This window comes from Hirundo rustica, chromosome 2, assembly GCF_015227805.2.
Source record: "Hirundo rustica isolate bHirRus1 chromosome 2, bHirRus1.pri.v3, whole genome shotgun sequence".
NCBI classification, from domain to species: domain Eukaryota; kingdom Metazoa; phylum Chordata; class Aves; order Passeriformes; family Hirundinidae; genus Hirundo; species Hirundo rustica.
In genome coordinates this window covers 14,425,797-14,443,802 of record NC_053451.1, presented here as the reverse complement: position 1 = coordinate 14,443,802, position 18,006 = coordinate 14,425,797, and the positions used below count along the sequence as shown (strand labels likewise).

Here is an 18,006-nt window from a genome sequence, read left to right as displayed (position 1 = left end):
GGGCATGGCATTTAGGATCCCTATGGATCAAATGGTCAAAACAGCACTAGGAATTTTCTGCCTTCCAAGGTTCTTTCACGCAGCCTCCTGGACCTGTCAGCCTTTATTTTTACTGCATTTAAGTTTATTTTGTGCCCTTATACAGAGATAGTTCCATTTTTAAAGCATGAAAAACCTTTTAATAAACAGATATCCTTCAGAAATAAGTGTATTACTTGTGGCCAGTCCGTACCGTGAAGTGAAGGAACCCAGCTCCTCACTGTGTTTGCTCTTTTCCAAACACTGAAACCATCTCCATTTCGGGGGATGGGAGTGAGAGAAAAAAAAAAGGTACATTTTTGTTCTTGAAAGTCTCTAGTGAACCTTATAAATTTGATTGTACTTGGCATTTTTGATATTCCTGCTTGCTTGCACACCACAGCAGCCACATGTTGTCACTTAAAATCTAAATATCGGATAACTGCTAACTGAGACTTTATTGTGTATCATGCTTATTTTAGGAATTACTTTTGTAAAGTAAAAATGACACTAACTCTAAAAGCATGTTTAATAAAACCTCAACAATCTATGTGCTGAGTTTGCACATATTATGTTCTCATAATCAAAAGAAAAATGTAGAATAAAAATAGTAGAGAAGAACAGTGCCCGTTTTTGGAGCCTTGAACAGCTGTAAGTGATTAGAGCTTCTTGTTTGGTTTGCTTTGATTTTTTGGTCTACTTTTTGAAAGTTCTGTCAACTTCACTTTTGCTTATTTCACTTTGTTTGGATAGTTTTGCCTTACTGAGTTTCCTGTGATGCTTCTGGTTATATGAAAAGTCTAGTCCAAATCACAGCACTTCAAAAATAATAATTTTTCAGTTCTTGGGTTTCCTCAATCCAACAGAGTACTTCTCTCTCTCCAGGTAATAATATACTCACAATTACTTACTGCCAAGTTCAGATATTCACCACGTGCAGTAGGGTGGGATTCACACACACATTGCAGGGTGTTATTCCAGACTCCTTTGTAATATTATGCAGGGCCAAGTCTGCCTGCTTGAGGTTGTCCTCCTTAAAAGGGAGAAGGAAAAAAAAAAAAACCAAAAACCAAAAAACCAAACCTACTTACTTTCTTTCTTTATCTAGCTGTAGGATAATTCCTGCTAATATTCATGCTGCACTGAGCAATTAATTGATTTTTTTTCCCCCTTTTTAAAATCATTATCTAACAAGAATCTATTTGGCACGTGGTCACATGAAGATTGTTCCTTTGTTTAACGTGGAAGTGTGGGTGGTTAGTTACACTTGGATCTATTTATACTCCTCTTGTTTCTTCTAACTCAGCAGCTTTGCTTTTGCTTCTCTCTGCTGCTGTTGTCAGTTGTCTACTCGCCTCTGCTCGGCCTCCTGGTTCTGGCTGCACAGGGGAGAATAAATTACACAGAGAGAAGAGTGAGTAAGCTTGAGAGTAAATAAACCCCACAAATTTTGTCAGGGAAAATAATGCTGTTAAAAAAAAGTAAAGCATGAGAAAGCAAAAAGCTTTCCTGGTGCATATCTCAAAATATTTCTACTGCCACATGGAATATACTGAATTTTGAAACTAGCCATAGAGATATCTATGCTTAAGTAATTTGCCCTCCCTCACAAAATAGGAAATTTGGTTCCTTGAAAAAAAAGGATGATGAATCAAGATCATTTAAGTGTAAGTTTGTGGGGGTTTTGCATCGTTGTTTTCCGAAGTGTTTATGCTATTCAGAATGTCAAGTTATTGAAAGTGAAAGATGTTGGCATGATGACTCAGACTTCCCTCCAGCACGCCTCTCATTTCAAACTCTGCACATCTTGCTCTCCCCATTCATATGAAATCATTTGTCTCTTAGGACTCACTTGAACCGTGGTGTTCAGTTCAAGCATTTCTCTTGGAGTAAGACCTAATGAAAATCAAGAATTTGTTTGTTCACTGTAAAGTGTTACCACAGAAGCTGCAGGTACCTCACTGAAGCAATTTCATGCTGCATTATAGGTATTCCAGAAATGAGTGTTTGTGCTCTCTGGCAGTCCTGCACACTGGATAGAATCGCAGAAGATCTGGTTTTGCCATGGGACTATATAGTCATTGCAACATGATTTCTAAAAGCGTGCTGCAAAACATTTTCTTACAGAGAAAATTACTATGCAGTAAACGAAAGATTGCCTTGAGGTAGAGAGTCTGCAAGCTAAGCAGAACAGATTGCTGGGCTGCTGCAATCTTCCTGTGTGATTTTGGGCAAGCCTTGAAGTTGTTCAGTTCTTCTAGTTCAGCATTTCATTGTGGGCCTGAATTCATTCATACATGTAAAGCAGCCTGACACTTGCAACAAAGCTGTGTTGTGCCACCTTGCAAAGTTCAAGGTGTTATTGCATCCTAAATCATAAATAGGCTCTTTTTTTTGGTAGACAAAACAGTGGAATCATATCCTCATTTTCATATTCAGGCCATGCTCCACTCCAGGTGTTTGTGATTGTATAATACTTGCAGGATCTAGCCCAGCTACAAATACTTAGAGATTTTCTGTGATTATAAAGAAAGCATCTCTATAGTTCAAGCTATGTGCTGAAGCATTAGAGTGGTTTTGAGATTATTGTCACTTGTATTCAAGGATCTCAGGGGGTTGTAACAATTTAAGAATGTCTACAGAGCAGGTACTTTGCAGGATTATAACTCCTGAGAAATCTGCATGATTAGCATGTTTCACTAAAATACACTTTGCACACATCCTGAACTTAGGGTGGCATTCTGGGATTACCGAAATCAGTGTGAGTTTTAGCACTGTCGTTCCTGAGACTAATACTTTCCAGGACATTATAATTTAGTGCAGGAGAGAAGCCTTTTCTTGAAGTGCTGAATGAGTTGATGTTCTTCACTTTTTTTGTTGCTAATGTTGTTACTGCTTCACTTTGTTTTATCGGTTGGTTTGTAATTAAGGTACTTAAGGTATCCTAGCAGGAGTTTTGTGGACGTACTACACGTTGATTCTCAGTTTTTGTTCTAATGAGACTTTCTGCTAAGAAGATTCCCATCTTTTGCCTCTATCTTTTGCATTGTCATTTTTAAATATTATAAAATACGCAACTGGTGATGACAAATGCTACTCTGCTTTTGTCATCAATAATCCAAGGCTTTGGTGTTGTAAGAGGTCATCTGTTGTATCTCTTATTCTTGAAGTTAGTAAAGGTGGGTAGTTGTAGTTTCAGTAGGAGGAGAAACCTTAACTTTAGCAATCTGAACCTTTTAAGTAGGACATGGGGAAATAACTTGTAAAATACACAAAATTACGAGTAGCTGGAGCAACCAGAATGAAATAAACTGCAAGCCTGCTCTGATAATTATTTTCAATTCAAAAAGAGATGTGATCTTTAAAAATGTTCCTTTACTATCTCATGTGGTAGCCAACTGTGTTCTTCCTGCTTTAACCATCTCAACAAAGACCTTTTTTTCTACTGCTATGAATAGCAAATTCAAGGAAAATGCAGTTCTTCGTCTTTCCAACATGGACATTTCTCAGACTGCAGTGTCAGTTTTACTGTTCTGCCCTGAAAATGAGCCTCAAATTCACCTTGTGGGATACCCCCAGGGATGCCAGCTGAACCTTTGACCCTTCTCTTCTGACTGTCACCAAGGTTAACACATCATTACAGCTTGTAATGTTAGGGATACCTGTGCTTTTGGAGCCTTTATCAACCTACACCATTTCACACAATTTACACTGAAGTCTCAGTCCTCCACTGCTTTTTCATAGGAATATTTCTTGTTGCTTTTTGAGAGTGAATTGTTTTTCTTCCTAATTTTGTGTTAAAATAGACATGAAATCTTAAAACTTCCAGCTTTATCTCTGCTTTTCCTTAATTATTAAAACAGCAACCATATGACTACAAACAAAAATAAAAAGATGAAGGAGCATTTTCCGTTTAAATTTGAAAATGGGTACGTTCATACTTGCTGCACAGTGCAAAAAAGTGTGTGGTGACAGACAAAATGTCAGCATTAAGTATTGGTTCTGTGGGATGAGTTCTAGTTACTGACAGGTTAAGGACCCTTTATTTATTTGTAATTTTCTTGCTAAGGTACCATGTTGGATAATAAGCTGATTATAATTTAAATGGGATTTGTTTTGTTAATCCAGAAAATGGTGTCTACAAATACTTGTCTGTGGCACTGATAACTAGCCTAGAGAAGTCTTTTATAAGAGAAGCCTGTTGACATAGATTGTCCAAGTTGTATTACAATATTGTTTTAATATATTGTATGTTAACAGTTGGATTCACTGATCTTGAAGACCTTTTCCAACTTTAACAGATCTATGATTCTAAATGCACGCTTAACAGAGTTGGTTTTTTGTTTTGGTGGGTTTTTTTGTTTTTTTTTTTTTTTCCCCAAGACTGTCCTCTGATAAAACACGTAGGCCATTTGAATGGCCAGACCCACTTCTGGATGCTGGTAATAGCCATCAGGTTTGTGTTCATGAAATAATGAAACCAAGAGACCCCAAAATAGATTAATTATCTCTCTGAATATTTCAAAAGATTTCCACAAATTCTCATTGGAGAACTGATACTACTAGTGTTGACAAGTTTTATAAGGTAAAGATGATGTATTTATTCAGGTGGTGTGGAGAATGTGAAGAGACTTTTTGTTTCTGCTTGTGGAGGAGATTACTTTTAGCCCCAAGCAGCCCATAGTGCACTAGTTTTTTACCTTCGTATTCTTTGCTTCATACCTGCTACAAAACGCAGTCTTTAAGTCTACAAACGTTACACCTAGGTACCGATCTGCAGCATTCAAATGATATACAAAGTTATCTCTGTCCCCTTTACATTCAGCCGAGAGAGTCGAGATGATACTGGGACAGGGGTGTATCCCTCTCTGTGCTCTCCATTAACTTACTTCAGTTAGGTGTGATCCCATGGTTTTTCCCGTTGGGAGTGTTTGAAGAGTAGTTGGCAGTTCCAAGAAAGAGGCAAAAGTATTGTTCATTTTACCACATGATTGTACAGAAAAAGAAACACTTGAAGCCACTCTGATATCTATATGCCTACCTTACTAATTTGGGGTCTAAAATTTCATTCCAATGGAATCCTGTATGTATACCTTCTTTCTTCCAAGTCCACATTTAATGAGCTTCTGGGGTTTTTTTGCTCCTCCTGAAGTGTGCATCTCATTAAATCCCTCTTCCCACTATGAAATTAATTTGTAAAATGAGCCAAGATCCAAATCTAACACATTATTAAAGGCAACTCTAAATACAGCAAATATTTTAATATTTTAATATTCCATGCATAGAATGGCCTGCATATCAGATTGTTCTTGGCATGCATGTTTGCAAGTGCCAGTAATAATCTGTAATACAGCATTTATGCTTTAGGCCTGCCAGATCTTGAACAAACTTTTGAATCTAGTAGTATTGTCCAGAATTCCTGTTTTCAGACACCTAAGAATATTTAAGGATTCTTCTGAAATACACTAAAAATATTTATGTTATATTCTACCAAACATTTCTTGCAGAACTTTAGGTCTGGAAAAACATGCAATATTTCACTGCAATCCACTGAAAGTGAATCTCATCAAATGACAAAACTATTTAAGATTTCATGCTACTTTGGTCAAATGTGCAATGACACATGGAACTGTTGGAAAGGAGAAGAGAATCATCAGAACTTGTTTTCACCCTTTATCAAACATTCTCTGAAATTATTGCCTTTCTGGTCATGGTTGACTTCCACTTTCCATAGAACGTTGCTTTCTTTTGTCTTCCAAAGTGAACAATATGGCTGTCTTAGAAAAAGTCCGGGTGAAACACGTGAAGGATAGTCACTAATAGCACAACGCAAAATACAATGAACACTTGATGATTTCTTAGATTCTCTGGGTATTTCTTTTTTATATTTATCATACTTGAGAATTCCTAGATCTTTCCTTCTTAATGCTAAATGTTTATTCAGCATTTGAAAACCATATTGTGAATCTTCTATTAAAAATTATTTTGCAAGAGTAGCAAACATCAATTATATAGCTTTTCCTGGTAAGTAAGTGCAAACAGTGAATCTGTGTCCTCGAAGATAAACAAGGGTGGTCTTTATTGTCCAAAACTTCTGTAAGCTTATACCTTGGTGCAGGCATCAGGGTACTGATGTGGCATACTGTAATTTGTTTATGTATTGCAGTAGGGGTTGATCCTGTTAATGTGTGTGTTAGAAAAGGAGACAAGAAGACCAGGGAAGCTTACTGATAAGGTCTCTTGTTTGCATGGATGTTACCAAGACAGTCCTTTAAATACTGTCTTTCTTGCCTCTTTGCATGGGTCAGCTTTCCCTGGCGCTCTTTAGTGTAAGTTTTTGCATCATGGCCCTTACACAAAGAAATGCCACTCTAAAATATTTTCACTATAAATATTTTTACATATTTGGGGCACTGATTGGACATTCACAATGGCACATTGCCTCAGAAGAGGTGAGTTCAGACCTTCTGTGGAGGGCAGCTCCCATTTGTAAATTGTCCCCCGTGGGCCATGGTGGCGCTGGGTGCATCGCATGCCAGGGGCTGCAGGCGGCACCTTCTGGTGATCAGCATCCAGGATCAGGTCTGGAAAGTGGAATTGCAAATTCAACTACCTGGACATGTCAGTATGTCCATCTAACAGACAGAAATGCTGACAACTACACACCTTCTCCAGCAGCCATGGGCTCCTAAATTTTGCCATCTGTTTTTGAAAAATTCTGCCAGAATGTGACATAGATTAATCTTTAAAATGCAAAAATATAACTCTTTTTTTTTTTTTTTTTTTTTTTTTTTTTTTTTTTTTTTTTTTTTCTGTTTGTCATGCTCAGTAGCTGGGAAAGAAATAGTAATGTCTTTAAAATCTAAGCGTTCACTTCGGACTCTGTATTTGTATGTTTTGGAAGCACAGTGTGGGCTTTTTCTGTTTTTTGGGAAGAAAGTATACTGTGGGAGTGCATATGCAGTTTTTAACTTCTTGTCACTGTCATAAAAAGGTAATTTGCACCAAGTGAACTTAAATCTGATCAAGTAACAGTTTTCTGCAAAGATTACTTCATATTCATTATGTTCTTTTTACGCTGCTCATACAGAAGACGTCAAAGTTTCTCATTTATGAGAGGACAGTACTAAATCTAAAAAAGGCGTGCACACGGGCGCAAGATAAAACAGGAAAATGAAATGCAGGGTAATTGCAATTTCTCTGCCATTTTTACAAGCCCGTTCCAATAACAGCAAACATCAGCAAACAGGAGACTGATTTCCATACAGAACCTGGCCAGCTACTTTGCTTTGTAAATACCAATGTGAAAAGTTGAGCAGCTAGTATTTTCAGTGTCCAGAACAGTTCCTCCCTCCCTCGCAGCAACATTTCTCTCTCAGCCTTTTCCATCGGTGCAGTTTACAATAACCTTTTAACAACGTCAAGAACTGTGCCAGAAGTTTAAACCCACTGTGGCATCTGCGAGGAATAGCAAGGGACTGCTGCAAAGGAAGCGATTATCCCAGCAGGGCTCCAGAGCCCGCCTGAATAGCTGGGGCAGCCTCCAGCCGTGAGCAGGCGAGGCCAGAGGCACTGCTCTTGGGGCTTCGCTCTCTCCGTGCTCTCTGCCTTTTCCACAGGGTATCCACTTCCATTTATACCCTGAGCAATGAGGGTTTGCTGCTCCAAAGGCTGAGTGGGAAGAGCCCGACCAGAGGGCAGCGCGTTCCTCAGTGCCCAGCCGGGCTGCAGCCCACAAGCAGCAGCGCTCGGTTATCAGCATCCTTTATCACAGTTAAAGGATGGCACTGGGAAACATGTGAGCATCAGGGAGGGCTGCTCGCCGTGCATGGAGAGAATGGGAACAGTGTGTGCTTTGTTCTGCTTGCTTGCAACCTGGGCTGGCTTATTTCACAAGAGAAAGAAACCCCGAGTATCTCCTGGCTGCCCCGTGTGTTGCTGAGGATCAGCCTGTGCTGTGGAGCAACAGAGAGCGTTTGTGAACGGGCCGAGATCTGCAGGTCATTCCCTGCCTCTGGGGTCTCTCTGGAGGAGCTGAAGTTGAGCACAGAAAAATAATGATTCTGGGCTGCTCTGTGAGCTGGGGAAATTGGGGGATTTGCTCTTTGCCTCTCTGTGCGTACGTTCTCCTCCTTATTCTTTGTAAGTTTAAATTTTAGCATCTTCCAAGCACAGGCCCTTTTGTAGCTGCAATGTCTAGCCCAGTGGTTTTTCAGCAGCCCTTCTGTAATAATGAAAGTGACACTCAAGATTTGCTTGTGGTTGCCTACGACTGTAGGTTTTTGCCTCAGTCCTGTAACACGAGGCTTGTGTGCAGACCACAAAAAATAGAAGGAAATCTGTGATTTATGATTTGCATGTGCTACAGTCACGAGAGCTGTAGTGAACGGTGATGGAAGAGTGAAATGTGACAGATTAATATATGACTTTTGTGTTTAACTGTTCATGAAAAATCAGCATTGCAGTGCATATGCTGCTCTTTTTGACAGTGCTCCACAAATGATGGGAAAGGTTTAATGTTTTCACAACTTTGTGTGTCCAGCATTTACTATAAAAGAGTTCTACTAACCTTAGGCTCACTCAGAGATAAATGCACCAGGAGCTTAACATGGGTTTATATCCTTCTTCTGAAGTGTGGTCTCATTTCCATGGCATGTCATCTTGGTCAAAAGACAGAGAATCAGTAGGTTTTTAGTTATGTTAGAAAAACATTTTATATTCTTTTAAGTATTTGGAAAATACTTGTTTATTTGTAGTGTTTAGCTGGCAGGGCCAAAACTTCTTTGTGAGTTAATTTGATCATAAAGTTTTTACAGAAAATGTTTTGAATGAGAAGTCAAACCTGTCTCAAAATTTAAAACTGTCAAAATACAAATTTGGAAATGTATGAAAGAATCCGCTGCATTTTAGTCACCTGTGACTAATTTTATTTGCTTAGTTTGGTTCTCAGTTCGTGTTCTCTGCCATAAAGAGCTCAGGTTTACCCCCAGAGGAACTAAGAAAATCCTTCTTCCCTTGGGAAGCTGCTGTGCCAGCTCCAGGGAGGAAAGCTTTCACAGGCAATTTAGTGCAGGAAGTGCAGCGGTCACGGGAAGGATCCGGGAGCCTGAGATTTGCATCCCTTGAGCGAGGAGCCAGCAGTGGGCAGCCAGGCTGAGGGGATGTGCCTTCTCTTCGAGACAAGTGGGAGTCTGAGCCAAAACTGCTTCATCTTAGAAGGTCACGGAGTGACTGAAAATAATGACCTGCTGCGCAGACCAGCCAAGAGAAAAATGCGGATAATTCATTTCTATTCCCTCCTCTCAGACTGTGAGGATTTTGTTGCTGCTTCACAATTGTACTTGTAAGTCTAGGAAATTCTTGGTTTTGCATGTTGAAGGCCTTTAATTTTCTTGTGGGAGCTCATGGCAGAAGAAGACCCATGAACTCCTACTTCAGATCTCTTGATAATTTGAGTCCTGCCAGAGCAGTTCCCTTTAGATGACCCCACATAAAAACCTTGAAAAACCCCATATTTTAGCACGATGCCCGTGAGAAATCTGCACTCTGAGAAATGTCTTTCATCAGATTACAAGTCTTGGTGAAGTTTTACCTACCCATCCTTCTAAAGCTTGAAACTGAATGTTGTCTGTGCACAGCTGCTCTTTTCTGAGGGAAAAGTAGGAAATTGTCTGCTGAAAACACACCCCACAATAATATACTGTTATCTTAAATCCATGTTGTCATCCTGCCAACATTAGCTCCAGACTTAGAAAAGCAAGACAATATTGTCAATACCTTCAATGACAGTCAGGAACTGAAATCCCCTTGGAATCAGGAGCAGAGTCTGGGCCCCTTTGGAAAGTCGTGGTGGTTGTAGTCACCTCCCTCCACCCCTGGTGGTGTCTGCAGGGTTTAGGTGTGATGTGCCATGTGCAGAGTCAGGTCTGGTGATGCAGGTGTGCCTTTGGCTTCATCCTTGGTGACTTTAGCACAGCCCCTCAGAGTGACCTTGGTCTTTCTTTTACAGTGGGAAACAGGCTGCTAAATTCCTCTGGATATTTGGGTTATGTAGTTTCTTTTATGGTTACCAGGTAGGATGTTTTTATACGTTTTAAAATTTGTGGTTTGTTAGTATTATTTTTCCTTATTACGTTTGTGATTCTTTAGGTAACGTATTTAAAAACTGAGAGATTTTTTGTGGAAAATTAACCTTGGCTGGTCTGAGATTTTATCCTTGGAGGTGTGTAAATAACACAGTAGTGGTGATGCTTTAAAGAAAATTCATGTGTAACTGATACTTCAAATCCTCTGACTTGCTTAAGGGAAGAGAAATGAAGACATACCAGACATCGAGTTCAGTTCAAGTTCACTTTTACTTCTGATTTCAATCACTGATTGTAGTGAAAGCTGTATGTCCACCAGTGCATCCAGGGGAGATTTATGCGTAGGGTTAAATTTACAGTTTCACAGAAATTTCACAGTTGTCATTGTAAAAACATCATTCCCATGCAGGGCCTTCTTTGGATGTTGCAGAAAGATTGATAATTCCAGGTATAATTTTAGTGACCCATAGGATGTACCTAAGTGTTGTCCATTAGTTGAGTTTAGTATGTTTTCTGTACTTAATAAATAACAGTGGGAACAACAGTTTATGAAGCATTTGCTGTTTCTTTTTCACTTTTTTTTCTTTTTGTGATCTTTGTAGGATAGATTTAAGACCATGACGATAGTTGCGACATGCTTTTGTTGTAAGATATTAATCTTGACTTATAATAAGAAAGGAAGTATTGCGTAGAGAATGTTTTGTACTGTAGCTTTGTACTGTAGCTGGGAAAGCATTTCAGAGAAGTATTTTACTGGTTCAAATACTGCAATATAAACATAGCTGTCTGTTCAGAAATTAGTTCTGACTAATGTGAGCCAATATGGATTATTGTGAATTAAATCTTCCTTTGTGATTAACAAAAGCCAAATGTTTACAGAAATTTAACTTGGAATTGATACAGTTTAAAATTTCTGAAAATCACATGTGCTGAGGCATGGATTTTTCTTTTCTGAATTTGATTCATGAAATTCTGAATATGTCTTAGCTGTTTTTACAGTCCCGTTGGGTGAAGCATCCAACACATAAAGTAATTCTGATATTTGGCTAATGTCAAGGCATTGACATTATCACAAGATATTTGTGATAATGTCAAGGGCTGAAAAACCCTCAGCTGCCTCTGATATTCACCAAGCAATTCAGGACACAGATAACCCTTAAGCCTTTGTAGAAATCCACCTTCTTGTCGTTACAGCCATTAATAATGAGGCCAGAAAAGTGGGAAAAGGAGTCTTATGGACGGACTTGAATCTGATTCTGCCTCTGATGTATCAGATTGGCAGGGGTGCCAGTAGCAGCGGCTTGAATCTATTGTCATTTTATCTACCTTCAATACCTTCTTTTTACCTAAAGCCACCTTCCTATGCATTTTGCACCTTCCTTTAGGCTGCCTTCAGGCCTGTCTGTATTGCAAAGCTATTTTGTTGGTCTGTGTGGTAGGGGGGAACAATTGGCTTGCACTTTGTCATGACAGATTTACAGCACAGGAAGACCACTTGAAAGAATGTTTCAGGCTACTTTCAAATAGAATTTTTTGTGTGTTTGATCTGGAGGAGGCAGCATGTACCTTCCTGGGGTCCCAGAGAATGGAACGGAAAGCAGGACAGACTCGTCCATCTGAACTTTGAAGTTAAACAAGAACAAACTTTAATCATTGCTGAAGACCTGCTCCAAACACATTTTGATGTCTAGTGTCTGATATTTAAGCATGTTATAATAGGTAGGGAAGAATACATGGGATTCACCAGGCTTGGAACGAGATACAAATTTTTAAATAAAAATTAAGATAGATAGCCATTTGTGCTCTTTTTTGTTCAGCTTTGTTCAAACCGCAAAGCTGCCTTCTATTGCTGACATTCCATGCCTTACAGTCTCTCCACCAATGATGAGTTGTGATACGGATATTTTGGGATGCTAGACCTAACAGAGGGAAATGAACAAACTCTGTGTTTCTTAACTAAGAAATAAAAGCTCCATTTTACTTGGATGGACCATTAGTGACACTATTTAATTACAATTGCCTGGACTCACCTTGTACTTCGGCTGTTATATCGTTATTCATAATTAGATGGTATACTTTTAAAGTAAAGGCAGTGTCTGACAGGTTAATATTACATGCCCACCACTTTTAATTTAGAAAATGAAAGAAAATGGGTTGTTGTGTGTGCGAAGACTGTAGAAGACTGAAATAAATGAAATTTGGGATATCGCGTATGCAGAAACCCTGGCTATACAAACAGAAGTCCGTATTTCATTCTGCAGTCTTAAATTTAATTTTCCTGTGAATTAGTTTGCTTTAGAATTATTTTGCAACAGATTTCATTTATTAAATAAACTAGGAACTGAAAGAAAGTTAACAAAAAAAATGTCACTCACATTTATATTTGGATTCCCCAAGCATTTCTCTTATGGCTTCATTCTGTCTCATATTTCATACCACATTTCTGTGAAAAGTAAATGAATCACCCACATATATAAAAATATTTCATAACACAGACAGATGGGTATGGATTTATACGTGCAGAAATTTACACACATATACACAACACACATAGGTATATAAAATATGGTCTCAGAATAAGAATATATGTGTGTACAGCTATACTGAATTCTTGGTGGTATGTTGTAGAACCCTTGGGTAAGTTTTTATGGATTTGATTTATTGGCTGACTGAGTTGATTCATTATTTGTATATGATTTTTTTGCTGCTGGGTGGCCATAATTTGCAATTCTGGACCTAGTTAACTCTGTGGGTGCCTAGAGTTTTCTGTGTGAACATCTCCAACTATTGTTTAAAGAAATAAATGAAGTGGACTTGCTTGAATGAGCAATTTACTGATGAGGAGCAAAATGTGGTCAGGCAGGCAGGTCATAGAAAATAGCTTTCAAAAATCTTTGTAAGTCATCATACCATCATATATTTTCTTAGCATACATACAATAATCCATACATCTCACAGGCAGCTGAAGATCATCTGTGAAATGCTGATCACGGTCTTTTTCTCTTATTAGAATTCAATGCTATTCTTGTATGATCCTACTTGCAAATCCCTGATAGATTTGCTGGTAGGAACAGAACAAAATTCTGAAGAGGCATGAAAAGACAAAAAGGTGCCTCGGCTTCACTTTGGTATAAATGAAACATGACACTGACTTTCAGAATTGGACTTTAAGCTTTGGCAAGTTAGCAAAGGCATTATTTTCCCACGATGCAACTATATCTACTAGAGCAGTAGAATAAAACTGTTTTCTGTGTCTTGTTTACTAGGAAGAAAGGACTTCTCCTGGTATTCAGCATGGTCACAACTCTTCAAGAGGTTTGGGATGTAATGGTACACTCACTGCCTGTCACTTTTGCAAACCATTATATCATTTGCTGCTATAAAGTTCAGCTGGTGTATCCAGTGGCAAGGGCAAAAATATGAGAAGAGCCAGAGCACTCAAATTAAAATGCCTTCATTAACTGTAACGTATACGCAGACTGTGAATAGTTGTAATTTGCAAGATTTCATGTGTTGTCTCCAAAGGTGATTTGACTGCTTACGGCTCTAAATACTGGATGTGAACTTAGTAAGACAAATTCAGCAGTGATTCTTTATGTGTTCCTACCAAATTTCACATGCATGTCTTCCTTTTTGTGCTTTTTTATTTAAAGCCATTGGTCCGTGGTCCTTAGGTATTTCTGGGATTGCCTGTTGAGAAGAAACACTGCTCATAGACAACATAAGCTGTTCATATCTGCAGTTCTAATTTGCAATTTCATATTAAACTGAAGGGATTGGCCAGTCTTACTGAGATGGTGGGTACCTAATTGTTTAAAATGCAATGAAGAATTTTGGTAGTTGCCCACCAGGGGCAGTTCACTTCCTTCTAGCCATCTGTGACTGCTCCAGTTACAGACATGTGTAATTCCACATTCAGTGGTGGCACATGTTATTGTAGCTGTGTAATTTATCACAATTCCATGTGGAATAACCGTCATTGTAGCTAAAATTCTAAACCCTTCTCATGTTTTAAGGAAACCAACCAAACAAACAAAAGAAACCCCTTTGCACATGCATTCAGAATTCCATGTTGTAAGCACAGCCTCCTGCAGCATTCGTGTCACATCTTAGGAAGTCTGCTTCAACATCCATAAGGGAATGTTTCCTCTGTGCCTCCTTCTTTCTCTAAATCTCAAATAACTTGCAAGAAAAGCAGCTCTCAATGACTTTTTAGGTTTTCATATGTTTCTGCTTTAATGCTTCTCTCCATCTATGCTTTGAAGGGAGTTTTGAAGTGATTCTTACAAGAAATTCCTAGGATTGTTTTTGCTTAAGGTTACAGTTTGGGCAAGATATGCGGTTGTGTCATATTGTGGTGGATTTGAATGGGATTTTAAGTGATAAAATAACAGAGGAGCACAAATGCTACTGAATGTCACTAGGATTTAGACTGTGAAGACATGCATGAAAATCACTGATTTCAGTTTACATGGGTTTGAAATCATCAGATGAGTTGGCAAATTCTTCTGATGTATAAATACATTTCTTTGTTCTGTTCAGTGTGATATTTATATACATAAAAGATACGTACTTCTGCATGTGTATCTGGACATATAAATACCCCAAAATGCAAGTGAAAGTTGTTCAAAACTTGGGATTTTTAAAAAATTCTTTGCATCCATTATTTGGAAGATCAGTTGCTTTCTGTGATTTAGGGAGATGTAAAATAGGAATAAATATAGATAGACTTCTTGTTATATTTTACATTCTCCTGCTTACCGGTTCAGGCAGTCAGCAATCTAAAAATGCATATAAATTCCTGAAAAAATGTGTGTTTGCAGGTCACCTTTACTTTTCATTCCTCATGCCTCAAATCTCCGCTGAAATTTCAGCATTACCAGCTTTCTGAATGATAAAGGACATATCTCTTGTGCTCTCAAGCAATGAGTGCCAAAGGCAACAGAATGAAATTTGTATGCAACACTATCTACGCTCCACGTGCGTGTCCATTTATCTCAATAACTGACTGTCATCTTTGTGCCTCTACATCCTACAATGACAATCAGGGCCCAACACTGCTCAAGATGTCAAATTTCCAGGGATAGATTTCTAGCTGCAGGCAACTCCAGCTAAATACCTCATATTGAGAACACTCTCCTCCTTGTCACTGACCACATTAGAGCCTTTCATGTAGCTTCATATGTGGCTTTTATTTATTGTCTACTTCCACCCATGCCTTGGACTGCAGTGGTTTTCAGAAGTGATGGGGCTCGTAAGGATATGTGCTCTTCAAAACGTATTTTCTGTAATTAAGGAACTTTCTTTGTATATCAAAGTAAAAATGGTGCATATGCAGCTGCCTGCACAAATTTTGCTGCATCTTGGTGAACTTTGAAACTTGTTCAACCATTTGGTCAATAAAATGGGGGAATAAGTCCTTTTAAAGGAAGATCAGATATTTTCACATGCATTCATTGTACATTTTTATATAACATCATAAGATTTGGAATAACAAAGGTAAGTGTGTTTTCTAGTTTTGGGGTATTGGAATTCCATTATCTCCCAAAAGCTGAATTCAAAATTAAGAGCAGAATGTTATTCATTTCCCAGTAAGAATATAATTTCTTCTGCTCAGCTGCTTATCAGTCTTTATACTTACTTATTTAAAGGTGAAGAAGTAAAGAATAAAGAATTTCCTTCACCTTCTTAAGAAATTAAAACCAAAATAAACACAAAATTCATGAATAATAATGAGCACGACCAGCAGCAGGATAGCATGCGCATATTTCTTGTCAAGAAAAAGTAATTGCAGCACTTGATGTGAAAATGAGATTTATGTCTCGTGCTAATTTTTACTCTCTGCCTGATTGTATCAGTACATGGGAAGGAACTGTAGTACTTCTGGCTGACAAGCATTAAACAGGCTGGTGAGGAGCCAGCATTACATTACACAGAATGAGGAAAAAACTAACAAGAGTCCAAATCTCTGAGATTTTAAAATACTGATGTAAAACTAAAACACAAGCTTTTTGTATAAGATAAGGAAATTATGGTAATAGTATTTTTTCCACTTTTTTATGCGATATGGAAAACCTCTGGTGTCTTGTTCTTTTATCTGTAACAAAATATTTTTTGAGCTATTTTTATTAAATTGATAATTCATACTAAAGTATTTTTGTTATCCTTGGTTTGTTCTAGATCAGAGGAGGAAAGCTTATGATCACATACACGAGAAAGAATGATGCTGGGAAATACGTTTGTGTTGGAACAAATATGGTTGGAGAACGTGAAAGTGAAGTTGCAGAGCTCACTGTTTTAGGTAAGAATTCCTTTTAGCTCTATTGATGAAAGTGTTCATCTTGTTTTTTCTAGTAAGCCTTTCTCTAAAGATTTCTCATCCCTTTCCTTTTCAGTGCTGAAAACATTTTTCTTATGGTTGTAATCTAGCAAATAGAAGGAAGGTAATGGCTCTGCCGCCCACCTGGGACAGTTTTTTCTTATTAGAAGATGCTTTTGTATTTAATTCTCAAACTGAAAATAATTCCAGTGTCCATGACTGGATCAGTATTGTGAAATAACAGCAAAACAAAAATTAACAAATTTAAGAAGCAGAGGTTTACTTTTTCCATCTTACTGGAGGGACTCAGAATTACTCTAAATTTCTATTTGGAATAATTATGCTTTCATTTATAGGAGTATATGAAGAGTGTTGTAAAGCTACAAGAGATCTGCTTGTTCAAGTGATCCTATTGTTAGTCCCTCTGAGCATCAAAAAACCCATTTTCATTTAAGATAGCTGACCTTAGCTGAAAATTACATGTTTTATTGCCACATCAGAAGGGAAGCTGTCAGTCCAAGTGCAGTCTCAGTATTCCTTCAACATAGGAAAATTTAGATGGTTTTCCTTCAAAACATGTCTCATTTTACTTTAAAGTAGAGGAGGCTTGAGAGAGCTTGACTGTTTGTGCAAAAGAAATAGGTGTTTTGTCTTTACAGGATGAGACCATCTAAGCCCTGGTTCACAGCACACTGGTTTCCATCACAATGCTGCTGCAGTACTAGTAGTTGGTGTTGTTGCTTTTTTTTTTTTGTTAAATTCGTGTTTAAGAGCTGTCTTCTCTTTGGCACTTTTATCTTACTTCCCTGCATTGTTGAGCTAGGAAGACCTGTTCAGAGTTTCATGTGAAACAGGGGTTTCCTTAATGAAACAAGGTTTTATGCCATCTTAAAATTGTTCAGGCTGAATATCCAGGAAGAAAATGGTGGGTAACCCTTTAGAAGCTGAGGAAGACTTTGTGATCCCCTGTACTGTTTTATTTTGGTTTTGTATAAACACTTTTGAAGCACTAGGGGAGGAAGTTTATTGTCAAATAGACTTTCAGAACTTTCAAGCAAAAATCTAAACTTGAAAGTAAGTTTTAATTACATGAGTAAGGTCTTGGCACCAGTCTCCTATGTAACTGTACCATTTAATAGCTCATCACTAGTCTGCCAACCAGGGAATGATGGGCTGGACTGTTTGGTAACTTAGGCAGAAAAAATACTATCCTTGCTAAACACCTGTCAACAGGGGTGTATTGCAGGCAGAGCTCTGTCTGGCTTTTTCTTCATCTCTTGTTCCTTTCAGACATATTTCAGATTTTCAGTCTGGGGAAACTAGCAAGAGTGTGTTTTCAAACAGGAGCGCTAAAGCTTTGTATGTCTTACCAGCCCGTGTCTAGAAATCTTTAATGCACCTTATTCTTTCAACTCAGACTTGGATATGCGTGAAAAAGCACGCAAAATATGCTAACTTCATGTATTAAAATGTTTCTACATCAATCTTCTATTTATGAGGTTTGGTTTTTTAGAAGTTGAACTTTTGCTTCTAGGTTTCTGCTTTAGATCAGAGGGAGGACTGCATGCCAGAAACTGTAATATT

At 38.1% G+C, this 18,006-nt stretch overlaps 1 protein-coding gene across 7 annotated transcripts in view; it reads left to right on the top strand.

The window, feature by feature from the left end:
- ROBO1 (roundabout guidance receptor 1) overlaps positions 1 to 18,006 on the top strand; it is a 698,550-nt gene that overhangs the window by 595,092 nt on the left and 85,452 nt on the right. For all 7 annotated transcript variants that reach the window (XM_040054708.2, XM_058419158.1, XM_058419153.1 and 4 more), the window contains one exon: positions 16,284 to 16,404. In XM_040054708.2, the coding sequence (XP_039910642.1) occupies positions 16,284 to 16,404 (121 nt within the window). The remainder of the gene's footprint in view (positions 1 to 16,283; positions 16,405 to 18,006) is intronic.